The sequence below is a fragment of the Cygnus atratus genome, chromosome 4, assembly GCF_013377495.2.
Source record: "Cygnus atratus isolate AKBS03 ecotype Queensland, Australia chromosome 4, CAtr_DNAZoo_HiC_assembly, whole genome shotgun sequence".
Taxonomy (NCBI): Eukaryota; Metazoa; Chordata; class Aves; order Anseriformes; family Anatidae; genus Cygnus; species Cygnus atratus.
The window spans coordinates 15,462,267-15,479,579 of record NC_066365.1 but is presented as its reverse complement, the minus strand read 5'-3'; the positions used below and the strand labels follow the sequence as shown (position 1 = coordinate 15,479,579).

Below are 17,313 nucleotides of genomic sequence, written 5' to 3'. Positions count from 1 at the left end.
TTTATATTTGCCGGTCAAAAATGAGCTTGCGGATGAGCCCTTGGAAAGCATGCAGGGTCTTTATTTTGTGCATGAAATAGAGCAGGGCAAGTTCTGGGCAGTGCCAGAGGAGGACTTCATGGCGGAGGCGTAGGATTTAGAGCCTCCTCTGTACAGAGGAGCTGGTAAGAGGTGGAGAGAGAAAGGGAGGGGAAAGAAAGCAACTACTAAAATCAGTCCCCAGATGGATGAATGAATGGGTGGCACACATACATGACTGCCGTGATGGCCTGACTTACTGTAGCTTGGTCTCTGGATAATCCTCGTATGTCAGATTTCTGTAAGGCCAACATGTGACACAAAGCTTGCCTCTCGACAGACAAGTGTGCTTTGCTGGTATTAAGAGGCTGGCTGAAGCCGAGTCTCCCACTGTGCATGCGAACGCGTGTGTGTGTCTGTGTACAGTATGCGTGCTTGCTTGTATGCGTGGCTCTGCAGCCAACATCTTTTAGAAGAACTTTAAAGGGAAACGGGAATTCCACAAACTCTTGGCTCTTGCATAGACAGTCCCAAACTTGCCTGTGTGTGTATATGTCCTTGTTAGAAAAAAAGAAAAAAGGAGGAAAAAAAAGAAAGAAACAGGAAAAAGAAACAAGGAAAAAAAAAAAAACAACAAAGACTTCTAGCCGGGATTACCTTTCTCACACCTGTCAGCACTGATGTCCTCTCAAGGTTAGAATTCGAACGACGTGAGGCCAGCTTATACCAAACGCCATTTGAAAGGAGCTCTATGAAGGAACAGCAGGCACTGGAAGGAGAACGGGAGTGCCCACAATAACATGAACAACAGCTTGCAAGTTAACCTGCCCAGGACCTGGGCTGTTTCAAATAGCTCGCTCCAGGAGAAGTCTGAGCATTCCTTTTTTCTTTTCTATTACTATAGGATGGAGGACGAGGCAGTACTGGATAGAGGGGCTTCCTTCCTTAAACATGTATGTGATGAAGAAGAAGTGGAAGGTAAGAGACTGTGGACTGCTGGGGAGAAAGGGTATCTTCACAGTTTGTATTTGTGTATAAAATTGCCAGTCGGATAGCAGAGAAAAAGGGCACCTTTGTTTCGGCTGAGTAATTAATCCTAAAATTGACTGAAACACAGATAAGCTTAACCAGAGCGAAACTGACTTTTAAATTTAAAGACATTCTCTTTTTCAGTTCGAGAGTGAACGTTATTGTGTGCTCCTGGCACGTTTCCACTTCCCGCAGAATCACGTTCACTGTCTCTTGCACAATGGCTGTGAAACATTGGGGTTTTTTGTTTTTCTTTCCTGTATGAGCCTTCCAGCAACACTTGCATATCACCACTGCACCTTGGAGTGCTGGAATACGGTGGCAGGTGTCGCAGATGGTGAAGCAAACTGGAAAGAGCGGCAGAATATGTACCGAGTGTTGGGGGTGGGCATAAGGCAGCAAGTGGATGTTTTCCTGGGTTATTTTTTTAGCTTAGGAGGTGGAAAAATAAGGTTTTACCCTTGGGAGAATAACTTTTTTAAGACAGCAAAAAGTTTCCTCGCTTTTTAGGAAAAGAGTAGACTTTGAAAGTGTTTTTATTTTCTCTCTGAATAAAAATATTGTGAAATCTGAAAGGAGAAGGGAGTTCACAGGAGTTTACCTTTTTAAGGTTGGTTGTGGAAAATTCTTAAAGCTGATAAGAATGAATTATTTGCAGCAAATTCTGTTTTTCTTGTTTTATGAGGATCAGCTGACAGTGTGTTTGATAAACTAATGGAGGAAGAGGAAAAGACAATAGGGTATATATTCTAGCTAGAAGGGAAACGGGACCAGAATTTCACCTCACAATATTGTCCTTTCCCTTTTGACTTGGGTGCATAGTTTTATTCTAGTTTATTTGTAAACAAACACCTGTGGCTTTCAGTTTAAAATATTTTGAAAAGTGTAGAGTTACAGCCGGGTCACTGTCACCAGTGGTGGACACCAAAGGATCAAACAGTATGGAAGAAAATAATCTGCAGAAACGATTGATAAGAACACTTCCCGGAAGTCAGAGCAGACATTTCCATGTAAACGCTTCTGTTTTCTTCCCCTCTTGTATGAAGTGATCTGGGCTCAGTAGCTATAAATCATCATGTTGGGTTTAATGAGGCCATTTGCTGTCTGCAGGGATGGAATGACAGGGTTTTTGTATTGCCTTCTGCTCATGGAATAATTGATGCTTTGGCACAGCGGAAACATTTGAGAGGGGAGGGAGGGGGAATATTTCTTGTAATTTACTGCCTTAAACGTTGCCACATGCTCTTGTGGTATGTATCACTCATATGTGATGCTCCAAGAATATAATACAGATTGTTGTTTGTGAAGAGCAGTGTGGGAGCGACTGTTTTAACTGTCTGAAGGTGCAGTGAAAAAGGTTGGGTTAATGTTTTAAGTATTTATCTCCATGTTGCAATGCAGATATCCTCGTATGATTTACTTGGGCTAGCAGACCACTTGCTGTTCATCTCACTGGGGTAAGGGGAAGAGGAGGTGAAAAAATATGCAGTGTTTCTGTTTGCACACAACAGGCCTCTGAGAACTGTAGCTGCTTGTCTGAATCTCCAGAGACTTGGAGCTGTGTAACCAGCTAATTCCCTTGTTCGTGCAGAGGGCAGTGCCTTGATTCTCTCCAGGCTCCTGTGAATGACCTAGCTAAATCACAAAAGGAGTCGCCAGCTGTGCCAGAGCCAGTGCTGATGCTGTAGCATCTGTCAGTGTCACGCTGCAGAGGGGCGCACGTAAGATTCGACCGGCAAGTTGCTGCTCGGCCACTCTGCTCTTCTGCACGGGAACAGCCTTACATTCAGAGCTTGCCTTGCAAACTGGAGGCATTACCACAGTGCGTAGAATTGGTAAAGGCTTTTGCACTTTGAAGGGAACTTATTTGCCTCATTACAGAAGGTGTGTGTCCCTAATTATACCTAACTCTTTATGCACACAGCTGTGTCTGTATGTAAGTAATGTCTGCGTGCACCTAATATGCGTACATGCACCCCATGTACAGTTACAGTCTGCATATATCTATTGGAAGGGTTAAAACGCCAGGTTGAAGGCCCTTGGCTGACACTTGGTGCAGATGGTTTTAAGTCTCTTTGCTAGATTTCTGCATTAGAGGTGGAGTGGCACAGTTTGAAGGAGGAGAGCGTTTGTCTAGAGACCAGGAGGTGTTAGCTTCAAAACCCTCTCCATTACATCAGCCAGTTCTGTGGTGTTGTTATAACTCACTTTTCTGAATAGCTTATGCTGGTGGCATCCTCTGTAGAAGAAAGTAACTGCAAGCAGAATTGTCACCTCCAGATGTATTTTATTTTTTTACTGATAGTTTTTGTTTTTCACCCGATTTCATGGAGGAAAAACATACCTCTGACAGTTGTTTGCCTCTTTCCTATTCATTCCTCTGCCAATAATTTATTTTTTCACCAAGTAGTCAATTTTGATCAAATTCCTTAGGAAGGTTGCTTAAAGCTATTAATTTCACCAAACCTGTAGGAAAACAACTGAGCAGGGAGGTGAGGCATTATGATACGCTTAGAAAGCAGCTGGTTTTGTTGCTTTTCGATCTGTTTGATTTAAAACAAATGAAGACAGTATTTGAAAGTCGTCATTCTGAGCATCCATCTCTTGCATATTAACTCTCCAGAATGCAACTCTTGAAGTCAGTCTTTTATTTTTTATTATTTTTTTTTTACTGGCTGGTGGCCCTGCATTATGTTTGTGAGATGGAGATAGCAGCTCTGGATTAGCATGTTGCTCACTGATTTGGTTATGTAGTGGTGTGCGGGAGAGGGAAGGACTTGGTTAAGGAAGGGGGGGAACAGGGCATTTCTGGTCAGTAGGATGTTGAGACATTTTCAGCTTGGAGCGATTGTCGGTCATGCCCTTGCTGAGTAAATATAACATTAATAGAAACCCTACATACATTACAAAAGTATGTTCCTTTGGCCTAGCTCCAGAGATGATTTAATGCTTCTCTAAGGTGGCACCTCAGTCTAATCCTACACTGCATGTCATTGCTATTTTATTAGTGATATCAGCTGTTGACATTCAAAAATGATTCATTTGCAGGTACCCCCGTTTTTCAGTGAGACGGCTTAGTTAAGAAGTTCACTGCATTTTAGTTACAAAGAGCTGCTTTGCTGTCCCCTCACTGATGTGGAGCAGAAGTGCCCCGAAACATGACTCGGCGAGAGAAGGGAGCTCCCTAGGTCCAGTTCAGAGTGTAGAAGGAAAGTAAGTGAGAAAGCGTAGGCTTTCGTGGGGGAAATCAAGAACAGGCACTGCCCTAAGCTGAACCTCCTGTGTAAGAAAGCCATTCCCATTCATTTAGAGCACTGCACGTTCCTTTCCTTGAAGGTAATGACATAGTGCTGTAATGCCACTGTTAGGAGTGCTGGTATGTGTGACATAAACAGATTACTTAATAACCAATTTTGCAACAGGGGAAAAGTAAAGCTCCACCTTATCCTTTGAGATAAGGTATTCTTAGCTCTTTAAGTGTAACTTCCCTCAGGCTTGCTGCCGCCCTGACTCTGCAGTGGGGTGGAGGATGCTTGGTTTCAAGTCTGACAGCTCTGTTACTGGAAGGCCAGGGTAGCTCTGGCTGTGTCCCTTAGGAGAAGGGGACCAGCACTTCCGTCAGGTGTTTTGTCCCACATTTCGATTGATTTGCAAAGTAAAAGTGTGGAGAGTACATCTTAGAAAGAACTAACTTCAGGAAGAGGTTCTGTTACAGTGAAAACTTTGCTGTGGATCCTGTTAACATTATGGGATTTAAACCAGGGTCTTTGTAGCAACTTGCAGTGACATCCTTTGCCATTTTAGCTGACTGCTCCCCACACTTTCCTCCTCCGTTCTTTCTATTCTTGACCCTGTAGTGTCATGACACTTTGCTGGTAGAAAGCTGTGTTATGATTTAAGCCTATGATTATTTCTTGATGGTTGGATCAATGAGGAGAGAGGTTAAAAGGGCAAAGATGCCTGTGAAAATCTTTACCTTTATTAACAGCAGGCAGAAGGTAGGAGACATAAGTTATGTTTGCCTATTTAATTTGTTTTTTTCTTCTTCTATCCCAACCCTTGGTTTTTGATCACTGACTGTAGGCAGACCTTCTCTGTTTTCAGAAATAATCTGTTTTATATCAATTAGTTTTTATTTGTTTCTGAAATGAGTACAATTAAAAAAATAATCATGTAAAATCCAAGTACGCACTGTACTTCATTAATTTGCTTTGGTGCCTTTAATTTAACTGTAGAGGTAGAGTAGGCTGTATTTTGTTTTGGTGAAACTGACTCAGGCTATGCTTGTGCAAAAGCTTAATGATGAGGACTTAGGGACTGCCTTTTTTCTCTCCTCCCATACAGCAGATGACATGGCTTGGGACCAGCAGGCACAGATTGGGACCTGAATGCTGCCCTGCACAGTTAGTAAAAACGGGGTGGGTGGTTTGGATCTTCTCAACTGTGCAGTGTCTGAATGAAAGATTCCAGTTTAGACTCTGTCAGGACACTTTACAGGATGCTGAAATGTGCCGTTATCTGGTTCATGATAAATAGCAAGGTCTTAGTGCTGTGACTTCACTGCAGACTTTTTGACAGTATGGTAAATCCCTATGGAAAAGTTGGGAGCCATTTTTGTGTGTGTGGATTAGTTAAGTCGATCGTGTACGTGCTGCAAGGTCTGTGAAATGTAAGTCACCGGTGAAGTGGTTTGTTCAGAACTTCACTCTCATTAAGGTAGTATCACTGCTCGGTCACTTGGAAGCTCGACACTAGCAAACCCATGAGCATGTTTATTACTGACACTTTCCAGCCTGTGTCTGTTTTACCCATTGTTGTCTCAGGTATTGTTCTGGTCATTGCAGATGCTTTTCAGACCTGTTGGCAGGAATCAGCGTTAGCTTTAAAGGTGCTGGAGTTGTGTGAGAAGGTGCTGACACCCACCTACTGCACACTTGGTGAGGAAGAACTGCAATCAAAATGGAGGTGATGATAAACTGACTTCACATGAGGTAGTGATAAGTGGGCTGTGCTTATAGAAGAAATGGAGAAAATGGTTTAAGAACAGCTGAGTCAATAGATGATGTGTTGTGCCCATTGCAAAGGAAAGATTGTGTTTGCTTCTAAGTGAGGGTAAGTTTTGCACTGTGCTTGTTCTGAGCCTAAGGTACGTGGCAGTGTAGGAAGGGGTTTCCATACCACTCTGACAAGTGACTACCCTTTCAGTTGGGTCTTATCCCTTCTCCAGTTGCACAGCGCTGTGAGAACTTTCTGAGTATTAAAAAAGGGGCTGAAAAGAGATGTGGAAAACTTTGGTGCTTCCTTGAAGGAAGCATTGTGCCACTGGAGAGATGTCAGGAGGCCTTTGTGTAAATGCGGCTCCCACCAGTGAGTGCCCTGTGGTTTGCATTGCATCCTGGTGCCCTGCTGGCAGCTGCTTGGCCTCCACCTACACCCAGCTCTGCCCAGCAGTCTGTCTCATAAAACGTGCTGTGCCCTCTCACTGGTTAGTTATAACTGCAGCCTTGGAATCAAGGTTTGTTTGCAGCAGGGCCGTTTTCTTATCTCATGATTCACTACTACAGAGTCAGGCAGTTAGGAGGACTTCCCCTGAGCTGCCTGACACTTGCCAGAGGAAATGGGATGGTGGTTTAGGCAGACTTCTGCCTGGCATGTCGCAGTTGTGTATCTTGTTTTTGTTGCTGATCTGTGCTCAGTCTTCACAGTTGGTATCATGATGATGGTGGCACTTTTAGTGTTGGATTTTCCCTCAGAGAAATGGATATTTTTTCCTCTCTGCCTGTCCCTGCCTTGAGTTTGTAGGGGATAATGTTGAAGCTGACCAAACTGGATGCTAGTTGTGTCCCTACTGAAAAGGCCAACATTTAACTTCTCTGCATAACCACAAAAGTTACCCTTGTATGTAAGGGAGGGGAAGTCTCTCTCTGATAGACTTGCATGAAGCAGTTCATCAGTATTTATAAGACTCTTGGTCTCCAAATAATGCAGTGCACTGTGCCTGTAAAATTCAGAGGAAGAATGTTAGAAGTTGTTGTCCCGGAGTCAGTGGCCTGGAACAAAGTCAGTGGCCTCCCACTGAATACCTAGGTACACAGTCTCAGCAGCTATGAAAATTGAGGCTCTTGCTTCTATTGGAGAGTGGTCTAAAACCTACCTGCATGTATGCATTGAGCAGTGCCAAGTACAGCTTGGTAGTCATTTGGTCAGCCTTGGTAATTAATGAGATGGAAATATGGGAAATAAAGTCAAGATTTTCAGCCAAGATGGGTTGTTCTGGGCTGTATCCACTTTGGGTGGTAATTCGGGCCATTTCAAAAGAGGACGTGATTTTTTTAAAGGAGCTGTGGTCAGCGCTGAAGGTGGATGCCAGAAAATCCAAAGGTGCCGTGTTTCTGAACAGCTTAGCCTAAAACTTAAAACAAACAGCCCTGCCCAGCACGGCTCCCTTCCTCTGCCCTGTTCCCAAAAGCTTTTTTTTTTTTTTTTTAAGTTTCTTTTTCTTTCAGTAGAATCCAAGCAGTACTGGCCAGATTAGATCAGATAACAGCAAGACAGGTTCGGTGGCTTCTGTAACCTCACACAGCTCCAGAGAAGAGAGAAAGAAAAGCAGCTTATGGGGTTGTGGGTAAGAGTCTAGCAAAGGCTTATGTAAAGCTCAGTGAGAATGCCCCAAACATGTTTATTGTTCTGTCTAAACAATGCCGACCAATTAATTTATTGCGGTACCTTTTAGCTGTCATTGGCATGTGTCTTCAGGGCTTCATGGCACAAGTTGTGATCCTTTCCTAGCAATGACTAATTAATTTCCTCCTTCTGAACAAACAGGGTTTGTAGGACCTTCAAGAAGCCATATGAAGACATCGTTTTATTTTTTCTCTTCCTATTTTAGACCTTCTTGGCTTGAATGTAAGTGAGCTCTGTGTTTCAGAGCTGTGCTGTTCTTCAGGGCTAACGCACCTTTCAAACACGCTTCACTGGAGCAGCCTCTGAATCTTGTTAGGAATCTGGCAGTTTGTCTGGGTCATTGGTAGGTAGCAGGTGAGCATATGTTTGAAATTGAGAAGTGCAAGCGTCAGACAGACGGCTAGGAGCACTTTCTGTCTGGCTAACTATAGTGTTGTTACGTGGGAACCTTTTAAAGACTGCAGAGGTCACTTTACGTAAAGATTAAACTGACCTTTTGAAGATATTGAAGGTCTAGGAGCCTGATGTTACCAAAAGATTCTCATGTTTGCATGATATCTTTCACTGCCTAGCTCAGTTCCCTGCCCCTTGCAGTTACTTTAGTAAAGGACTGAATACTGAGGTGTAAAGTGCAGTAATACAAATCCATAAAATGATCTTTGTCAAGTTTCCTGCTTAATTAAGTAAATCATTGCATCTTCACTGCCGATGCTGGGTGCTCTCATGTGCCCTTCCATCCTAGCAATGAATGTGGGGTCCTTTTGCCAGAGCTGGCAGAACTGAGGAGAGCCTTGTTGTTTCTAATCTTGTCCCTTCCTATTTAATCTCTCTGTTGAATTGTAGCTTGGGTTTTGTCTCTCTTGGAGCTTCTGTTTTGCATTCTACTGCACGTTGCTCACTGCAGGCTGTTCTCCTGATGGCCTTTATTAGGTTGTGAACCCCACACTCGGCCACATGTAGCCTATTTATAAGGATTTGGCCCCATTCCTCAAAAGCCCGTCATCTGATCGGGTCACATGGACCCTTCTCTTTGGCCAACTGCCATATAGTTGTGAATTAGTTTATTGCATGTTACTATTGGTTTAAAGACCCTTAAGCCTGAGGGACTTCCCAATCTCAGTTTGTTCAGCTACCTGGTTACAGATTTTTGCAGTCATTTCCATACAGACATGAGTTTTTCTGCCTCTGCCACTCAGCCCAGCATCCGTTGTCCAATTCTAGGCATCCACCTGCTGTTGCTGGTCCTCTGAACCTGTGTGCTCGGTCCCTTAAAAGACCTTCGGTTCCCTTCACGGGAACCTCTTGCAGAGGTCATTTTTGTGCCCAAGCATCACCATTATGAGACATGCATGCTTCTGCACTCATAAAATTGTTACTGGGACCCAAAGAGCCAAATCTCTTCAGGGTCTAAGGTCTGCCCTCGGTTCAGAGGGTTCTGGTGCTGCTTTGCTGTGGGGAATGACGGTGATTTGGGTCTGATTTATCTCCAGCTGGAATGTTACCTTGTTTAGATTTCATTCAAATTTCAGCAAACTTTTCAGTGAAGCCTTGTGAGCTTTAGGGTAAGTTCCTACTCACCTGGAAAAGCAGTGACTTGAATATTAGGGTGAATACTGAAACACTGTGAGGTCCTGTGAGGACCAAGTGGTGAGCCCAGAAGTATGCCTGGTCAGCCTATCTAGAGGATTGCTTTTAGTTTAAGTTTTTGCCTCTGTGTTCAGATTCACTAATGGGAATAGTACTTGGTGCTTACACTGTGCTGGAGGAAATAATTGTGTTCCTTGTTTCTAATGCATGAACCAGCTGTGTTCACTAACAGGCCTTGTGAATTTCCATGGCTCTTCTCCTACCCAGAGTACTTCGTCTTAATGCATCATTGAAAACATCCCGGCCTGTCTGTTGTTTCTTGGAGGCCTGTGTTTCATCTGTGGGGAAATTAATGCTCTTCCAGATCCCTCCTGGGAAATTTCAAGGTGCCGTATGATGGGAAGGTTATTTCTGTTCCACTGGCGCTGACTGTTCTCTGAAGCAGGGTGTCGCACAGGCTGTGTCCCATCCTATTTGCGCTTGGGTACACGCTGTGATAGCCGCATCCTGGGAGGTGGAGTTGGTTGGGGTGGAGGGCCTGCAGCTACTCTGCTGCTGGTGCTGGTCCAGAGAGGTGTTTACTACCTGTAACCCCTTTAAATCAGGTAGAGTTAAGTGCACTCGGCACACAGCAGCATGGCCTTTTGTTCTTATTTCTTGAGCTGATTTGAAACTAAGCAGGGCTTACTTTGGAACTTGCTTAGTGCTACTTTTAGTATCTCCCCTTTAAAATGGATCATCCCTGTGATTTATTTGTCCTTCTGGACCGTCAGCTCTTTCTGTCATTGATTTCCTTAGATTCTTGCACAAAATGAGAACCCTTCTGTTGCCACCTCCGGTTTTGAAAAGAAGCCACTAAAAACTGCACTAGACTCTCTCTGGTCCTCGCAGTGTGTTGACCAGAGCCACGTTTAGCTGTGTGCTTGGCAGTACACCAACACTTCCTTCTTGCCCATCGAGATACAAAGGTGTGCCATGCGGTCTTCTGCTGATGAAACTCGTGGCAGGCTGCATCCCCTGCCAGTCTCATGTGATTTCAGAGCTGCTGTAGGTGCAGATTGCTGAATGTTGGGCATCTCTGTGGAGCAATTTTTCATAAAGTTAGTGACTTGTTAGCAGTAGGAATAAAAGCCATATGCTCTAGGTATGTGTCAGGAAGCCACGTGCATACCTAAAGCTTCCTTACCCTGGGGTTAAGCTGTGTGTCAGCTCCATCCAGGTTTGAAACTGATTGTTAGGCTATGAAAATGGCACACCTTTGTCTTCCTGTGTTATTAGGTCAGCCCTGTCCCAAAATTAAATGACTGGAGTGTGCTGAGCGAAGCCCTTCGTTCAGGCAGCCTGAAATATCTGCCCCAGTCTTCTCTGAGAGCCTGGATACACACAGAGCAGGAGGTGCAAGTGGCCAGAGCCAGCTGGCTTATGGAGAAGAGGTTGGCTGTAGAGATGTCTTAGTCGTAACCAAGTGAGCTTGTCCAAGCCTGATGAGGTTTAACGTAACTCTCCCTGCTCTCTGGAAAAGAGCCTTGAAAGTAAAACTAAGGACCAGGTGAAAACTAATACTCAGCTCATTTTCGTTGCTTTATAAATTTTTAATGTTAGTTTTTGATCTTGTTTCCTTCTAAGGTGCCAGTCTGAGATTCTTTATGGCCATGCTCAAAGTCTCAACAACCCTGGTCATGTGGAAAGGATTCCTTCTTAGATATGCACCAAGCAGACTTTATCCTTTGATCCTGTAACTTTCAGCTCCTTTCTTGAAATGACCAGGTTTTGATTTGCTAAGCAAAAGCTGTTTCACTGTCACCTTTTTCTTAAAAGAAGAGAGTTGGTGTTTTAAATTGAAGAGGGTATTGTAAATAAAGTGTGATCTCTTTCTGCTTGTTTGTTTGGCTGTAGATAACCGGAATGGAAGAAGAATTTCAGTCTTACACAATGTTAGGCTAAAGTCTGTCCTTGGTCCTGCACTAAGATGTCAGGAAGTGGTAGACTGAGCTCAGTGCCCAGATTAACAGAGACCTCAGGCACAAAAGTTATTGCTGTATTTAAATAATCTAATCATATCTGCTGATTTTTTTTCTCATGCTAAGGCAATTATTTCAGTTTGCATTTCTGCCAGAAAACACAGATTTTCTGGTAGTGCCCTACATTTGGATTACTGCCATGGTCACTAATACGATGTTACACATACGTGTTTCTATATACCATCCAAAAGGTTTTGTGAAAAGGTTTTGTTGCAGGACGAAGCTCCTCAGAACAGCCTAAATTCAGATTTTTGAGAAACCTGAACTGCACAGCTATTCATAGGTGCATGAGACAAGAGATTTAGTCTTTATTATCCTTTTGGGGAAGATTCAGTTATTTATCAAGGAGATTGTAAGAAGCAATAATGCTTTTTGAAGCAAATATGGTTCCAGAACTAGTCTAGGAGACAACCGAACACCTGATTTCTCTCTCTCTAGGTATGTTTTGGCCATTTGCCAGCAGTATTATAGCATGAATAGATCCACGTGTTTTAAACAGTATAGACAGTTTGTGCTCCAGAGGCTTTGGGATGTCAAGTTTGGGACTGACGTGATTGCACCGAGAGTAATTCCCTGCTGCCGGCACACTTCCCATGTGGGCAGATCCCAAGCTTTCTTCATCACTTACATTTAGCCAGATCCTCAGCTGACTGTGCCAGACTCGTCCTGGTTGTTTCACAGGGCTGTATTGCCCCTTGCTGAGCAGTGAGCAGACATTCAGCGTGCATGCATTGCACATGCACTCTGCCTCTCAGTCTCTAAAAACTGTCATCCTTTCTTCCTTGGACAGAGAAGCATCCTCACTGACAGACTCCTCCGGCTTGACTCGAGATTTGTGCCACAGCGACTGCAAAAGCCGCCAGGCAGCGTTACTGGTATAGACCCATGGGAACCTGGTCTGTTTCTTACACATGTACAGGGCCTGCCTTGTTGCACTGAGAAACCCCTGTGAGGCTTTGTGCGAGCCTCAGTGGGCAATGAGGAGCAAACACCTGAATGGAGACTGGGGTTGTGCAGGTAGCGGGTCCTGAGGCCATGCTAACACACAAGTTTAGCGATGTAAAGGCATGCAAGTGACTCATGAATAGCAGAAACTTTACGAGGTCAGAAAACTTCAAGCCTGCAGATTTCTCAGTTTTTATTTTTCAGTACACTTTTTTTTTTCCCTCTCCTATTTTTCCATTTCTTTAATCCCCAGGTTCCCTTAAATGGAAGAACTCAGAAAAGGACTAGAGAGCGTGGTGTCGCATTGTAGCAGCATGCTTGAGGGACCTGACCCTTTGGAGCAGGGTGTCTTGGAGCTGCTTTCTTCCGTGTGTGTTGTCAGAGTGCTGCTGGGATCAGCGCGTGAGCTTGTGTGCTGTGCATGACTTGAGATCCAGGCAGTTTCACTCCCAGTACTTCAACAAGACCATGCTTGGCGAGGACAGAGATGAACAGATATCCTTGCAGGCAGGGATGGAATTCTGCATTTTACAAAACTTAAATTTGGCGATGTGTGAGTGGGTTTTCACCAATAAAACTGATTCAGGGAGACTCGTGTGCCCGTCCTCTAAGTCTGGACTCTGAATCATGAGCTGCTTTCTTCAGTAGCTCTTAATGAAGCAGAAGTTGTGGTTTCAACCAAAAATTTTCCAGGGGAAAAATACCTCTCTGATGATGACTGCTTCTTGCTCTATTAATAATGAGATGAACCAATTTTGTTTCAAATTTGGTACACACTAAAGTTTATCTTCATGCAAAGAAAATTTAACTTTGAAAGTTTTATCTACAGTAGGAGTAAGTGTGAGGAAGCTGTGATCCATTGCTGTGCTTTGGAAGAGAAAATGCAGGCTGCTTTCACCTGCAGGTCTTGCTGGGCATCTTACCCGTGAGATTTTATAGCATTGTGAAATTCATGCCTCTGGTCAACCAAAACAGTTCTGAAATTAATGAGGTGCACACAGAGACTAGTCATTTTCCTGGGGGAGAGTGGGGAGGGAGGGAGGAAGAGGTTGTGAGTGCAGCAGGGTCTATAGGAGGAAACTTGCAAATGGCCTCCATTGTGTGCATGAGAGAAACCTGTGGCTCGGTGGGACCTGGATTATCAGAAGTTTGCCGCTTGTCTCTGCTCCTCCCATCCTCCTCCAAGCTGCAGGATAGTAGTGAGGTGCATGTGTGTCATGTTGGATTTATCAGGCATTACTGCTTGTAGTAAATCGTTCTCATGGGAAAGCTCTGTTAGCCCAGTGAGTAGGAAATGTCTCAGAAACCCCGTGCATTGAGAATACGTGTCAATTGTTTCCTTCCAGGCACTTTGGGAAGGGAGCCTAGAAGTTTATCTCAGCGTTCACAACAATGTAAACAGATGCCAAGCACTTACTTCAAGTACGCAGAAAAGGAAAATGTCTTGCTTGGCCACCCTGAACATGCTGGGAGAGAAAAAAATCAAAACTGAAAAAAAGGGGGAGGCAGGGGGAAGGACAAAAAGCTGCATTAAGTAAGTGTCTCCCATGCAGAACAGGGAAAAGCAGCTAAGTAATGCAGATATTTGCCCGCATATATACAACTTAGTTTCATATCACCAAAATTTGCACTGTGCACACGTGATCAAAAGATTAAAGAGATTGTCTGGTTCTGTTGGCAGCATATTAAAGCATTAAGACTACAGGCTTACTATGATGTATTTTTATTATCAAGCTGACCACAGAATTAGTGATTCAAAAGAGGACCGTGTCTAAATACAAATAGCTGGAATCGCCCCATCCTTTTGCATCTGGCTTTTGGATGCGATTTGGTAAGAATTCCTTGGGAGCAGCTACCACTGCCTCGTTTGTCCCAAGGGCCACCCCTACCCTACAACTGCTGCTTGTGCTCAGATAAAATTCCCCCTTCTCTCTCTCTATGCAGCGTTTATGCCATCTGCTGTGTTACAGCTGATATTTCCAGTTGCTGGAATAGCTTTCCTGGTTTTGCTTGATGTGCCAGAGCTAAATGGTGTCTTCAGGTGCTGACCTGCAAGGTCTCGCTGTAGGTATCCCAACGTTGGCATTGTGCCTCTGCCCCTGCCCAGGGCCCTCAGAGGTTTGAGCCCATTTCTGAAAGATTGTGATGCTGGCACACTGGGCTGGAGGCAGCAGATATCGGTCCCTTTCCTTCTGCCACTGTTGTGCTGCCTGATTTTTGGACCTTGCTTGGCCCTGGATTTCTGTTTCTTTTTTTTTGTCCTGTTCCCTGAGATGACAAATTATTGGTGGCTGGTACCGTGCCGGGCAGTTGTACAGCTGTTAGCAGCCTGGAGCATCGGGTGATGCACACGTAGCAGTGAACTTGTTGGCTTTTAGACTGCAGGCATTGGTGGAGTTTCTGCAGTGACCCTTTTGATACCCTAGCCTAGACAGTACTGGCTAAAAAGTAACTTTGAGAGGTTTTCACTAACACTTCATATCTGTTAGTTGATACCTTTGTATCACTAATACTCTATGTAGTTGTATATCTGTTTTATTAATTTAGCGTGGTCTTCTGCATAGTTGCAGCCAGTACAGAAACTATAGCACATGAGGCACCAGAACGATGATGTGATAGCTTTCAGGGCCATCGCCAGCACTTGCAGCCCCGTTATGGCTGTGGGTGAGCAGGGAACTTCTTTGTAAGCCTCTGCTTTCTATTGCAATTCACTCCTAACAAATTACTTTGGAGCCAAAATGTATCACATTTACTGCCAGTCTGGGGATGAGTCTGTTTCTTTAAGTCATCAAATTGGGGAAGATTTTTTTCCTAATCTTATTAGTCTCTAATAATTAAGAATGCAGTTTTTAAAAAGCCCTTTTTCAGATGTTTTTCTGTACTTTAGTGACTCAACAACAGTTTGCACTTAATTTCTCATTTCTCCTGTGCTTGCTTTCCAAAGGAGCTACTGTTAGAGGTCTGTATGCCTAAATAGTCTTACTGGGCTATGAAGTATGTGTGTAGATGGGGATGAGACAGTGTAATATGCATAGGGTATGAGCTATTTTCATAAGCTTCTGTCCCTGTCTTTGCATACAGCTCGTTATTCCATTCTTTGCAAAGTCCCTTAGCAATGCTATTAGCTCTTTTCAAGTTGCTGTCAGGCAACACTGGTCAAGCAGTCTTTTAAAAGACCTCAGATCATTTCAGCAAGAAAATTCATGTGCAAGGAAAGGGAAAGAGTCTCCAAACTTTGCAGCTGGCCTCAAGAATATGTGGAATATGAAATGGCAGATGTGGAGTCTGAGAAGATATCTCACAGATAAATCCAACGAGGAAAGGTGGGAGTACCAGAAAAGCACAAACACACCTCAAGCGCAGAGCTGCTTACAGCAGTTGAGCAGAAAGTGTCTCAGCTGTCCCTGTGGAAATCTTCAGTTAAAGATCAGTGTAGTTTTTCCATGGCAAATTCTGAGTTTTCATCAACATCCCTCCAGTCTTTATTTTATTTAATATGTTATATATACATACATATATAAACACAGACACGTATGCCTTTATGCCTGTACCGTATACTTTTGAGAAGGGATTTCACAGGCTTGTGTCCCACATACAGCTCTGTGGGCTGCCTGGTCACCCTTCACCACAGATGTGGTGATCCATCTCCATCTCTTGGTGTCCTCAGACAAGGTGTCTCATTAGAGAGGAATATTTTGAAAGGCTGTTTTTCATTGAAAAATTAGTTTGTTATGGAAATCAGGGATTTTGTGATGAGATTTTCAGTTGCTCAGTCTCAAAGACTGGATTTGACCTAATAAGCAATTACACGCACATGTTTAGCAGTGAAATTAACTGGTAGCTGCTGTCTCTGCCTTTACTGTTGTGCTGGCATTTCCAAAGCAATTTCCTGTGTGTTGCAAATAAGTGGTTAATCTGAAACCAAGTGATGCTGCTGAAAAGCAAACAACAGTAATAGGTGCAGCTTGTAGATGATAGCAAAGAGCAATGTGTAGTCTGTAATGAGGGAGAATCAGCAGAGATGGGTAGATAGCAAGGGCCACTTTTCTCCCTAACTTTCCCAAGTGCATGACTGCTTTATCAAGTGAAGCCTGGCTTTCCTTACTTGCTTAACTCCGTTCTCCCTTCCTCGCGGGGAGATGCCCCCCAATGAGTTGGGCTGGGACAGTGCTGCAGGAAGGATTTGAGTGTATAAAAATAGGCTTATTATTATTATATTTTTATACTCCCCTAAGGCTGTACCCTCTGCCTTCTCTGGAATATTTGATCAGGTTTGGTTGCATGGGGTTTTAACAGCCATGCATTCATGGGAGGTGTAAGTGTCTAAGAATAGATGTATGTGAGGTGCTGAGACAGTGACTGCAGAGGGGTAGCTTGGCAGAAACTGCCGTTTCTGGGTGTGAGCAAAAGTAGCTGAGTGAATATGCAAATAAATACACTTGTTCTCATGTGCATTTGGGGCTCCTTCACTCAGAGAAATGTACTTCAGTAATATGGCATGTGTGTTTAGCTGCACTTGTCTGAGAAATCAGTGGGGAAACCAAATTTTGTCCAAAACATCAAAGATAGCTATCATTCATCAAGAGCTAAATCTGAAGCAGCTGTTTTTAAAGCTTAAACTAAGATGGCTGAATTATCTAGGAACAGAAAAAGACTCGTAAATGTTTTCTGTATGTGCAAGGAAAGATGTTTATTCCAAGCTGGTAGAAGTGCGGAAAGCCCTGAAAATAAAGCATTTTTAATCAAACTCATAAAAAAGAAATAAGAATTGGTAGATGTAGTTTAAGGGCTTTATTTTTGAAAGAAAAGCCTATATGAAAGGGAAAAGGCATAACTTGTGTTCACAGTGTGCATACAAAATTTGGCACTTAATTCTTATTTTGGAAAGCATCAAGTACTTAGAAATTTGCAGTAACTTATCTTGGTAGTCCTTCCTCACTGCTGTATTAAAGTACCCTAGTGGTACTTTGATACTTGTTACTAAGTGGACTAGTCAAGTGATATAAATTTTGTTGCTCTGTGCCCTTCA

General features: G+C 43.5%; 1 protein-coding gene across 2 annotated transcripts in view; it reads left to right on the top strand.

Annotated features, from left to right (window-relative positions):
* SLC4A4 (solute carrier family 4 member 4) overlaps window positions 1-17,313 on the top strand; it is a 228,464-nt gene that overhangs the window by 53,072 nt on the left and 158,079 nt on the right. For both annotated transcript variants that reach the window (XM_035542170.2, XM_035542018.2), the window contains exon 2: window positions 923-996. In XM_035542170.2, coding sequence (XP_035398063.1) covers window positions 923-996 — 74 coding nt within the window. The remainder of the gene's footprint in view (window positions 1-922; window positions 997-17,313) is intronic.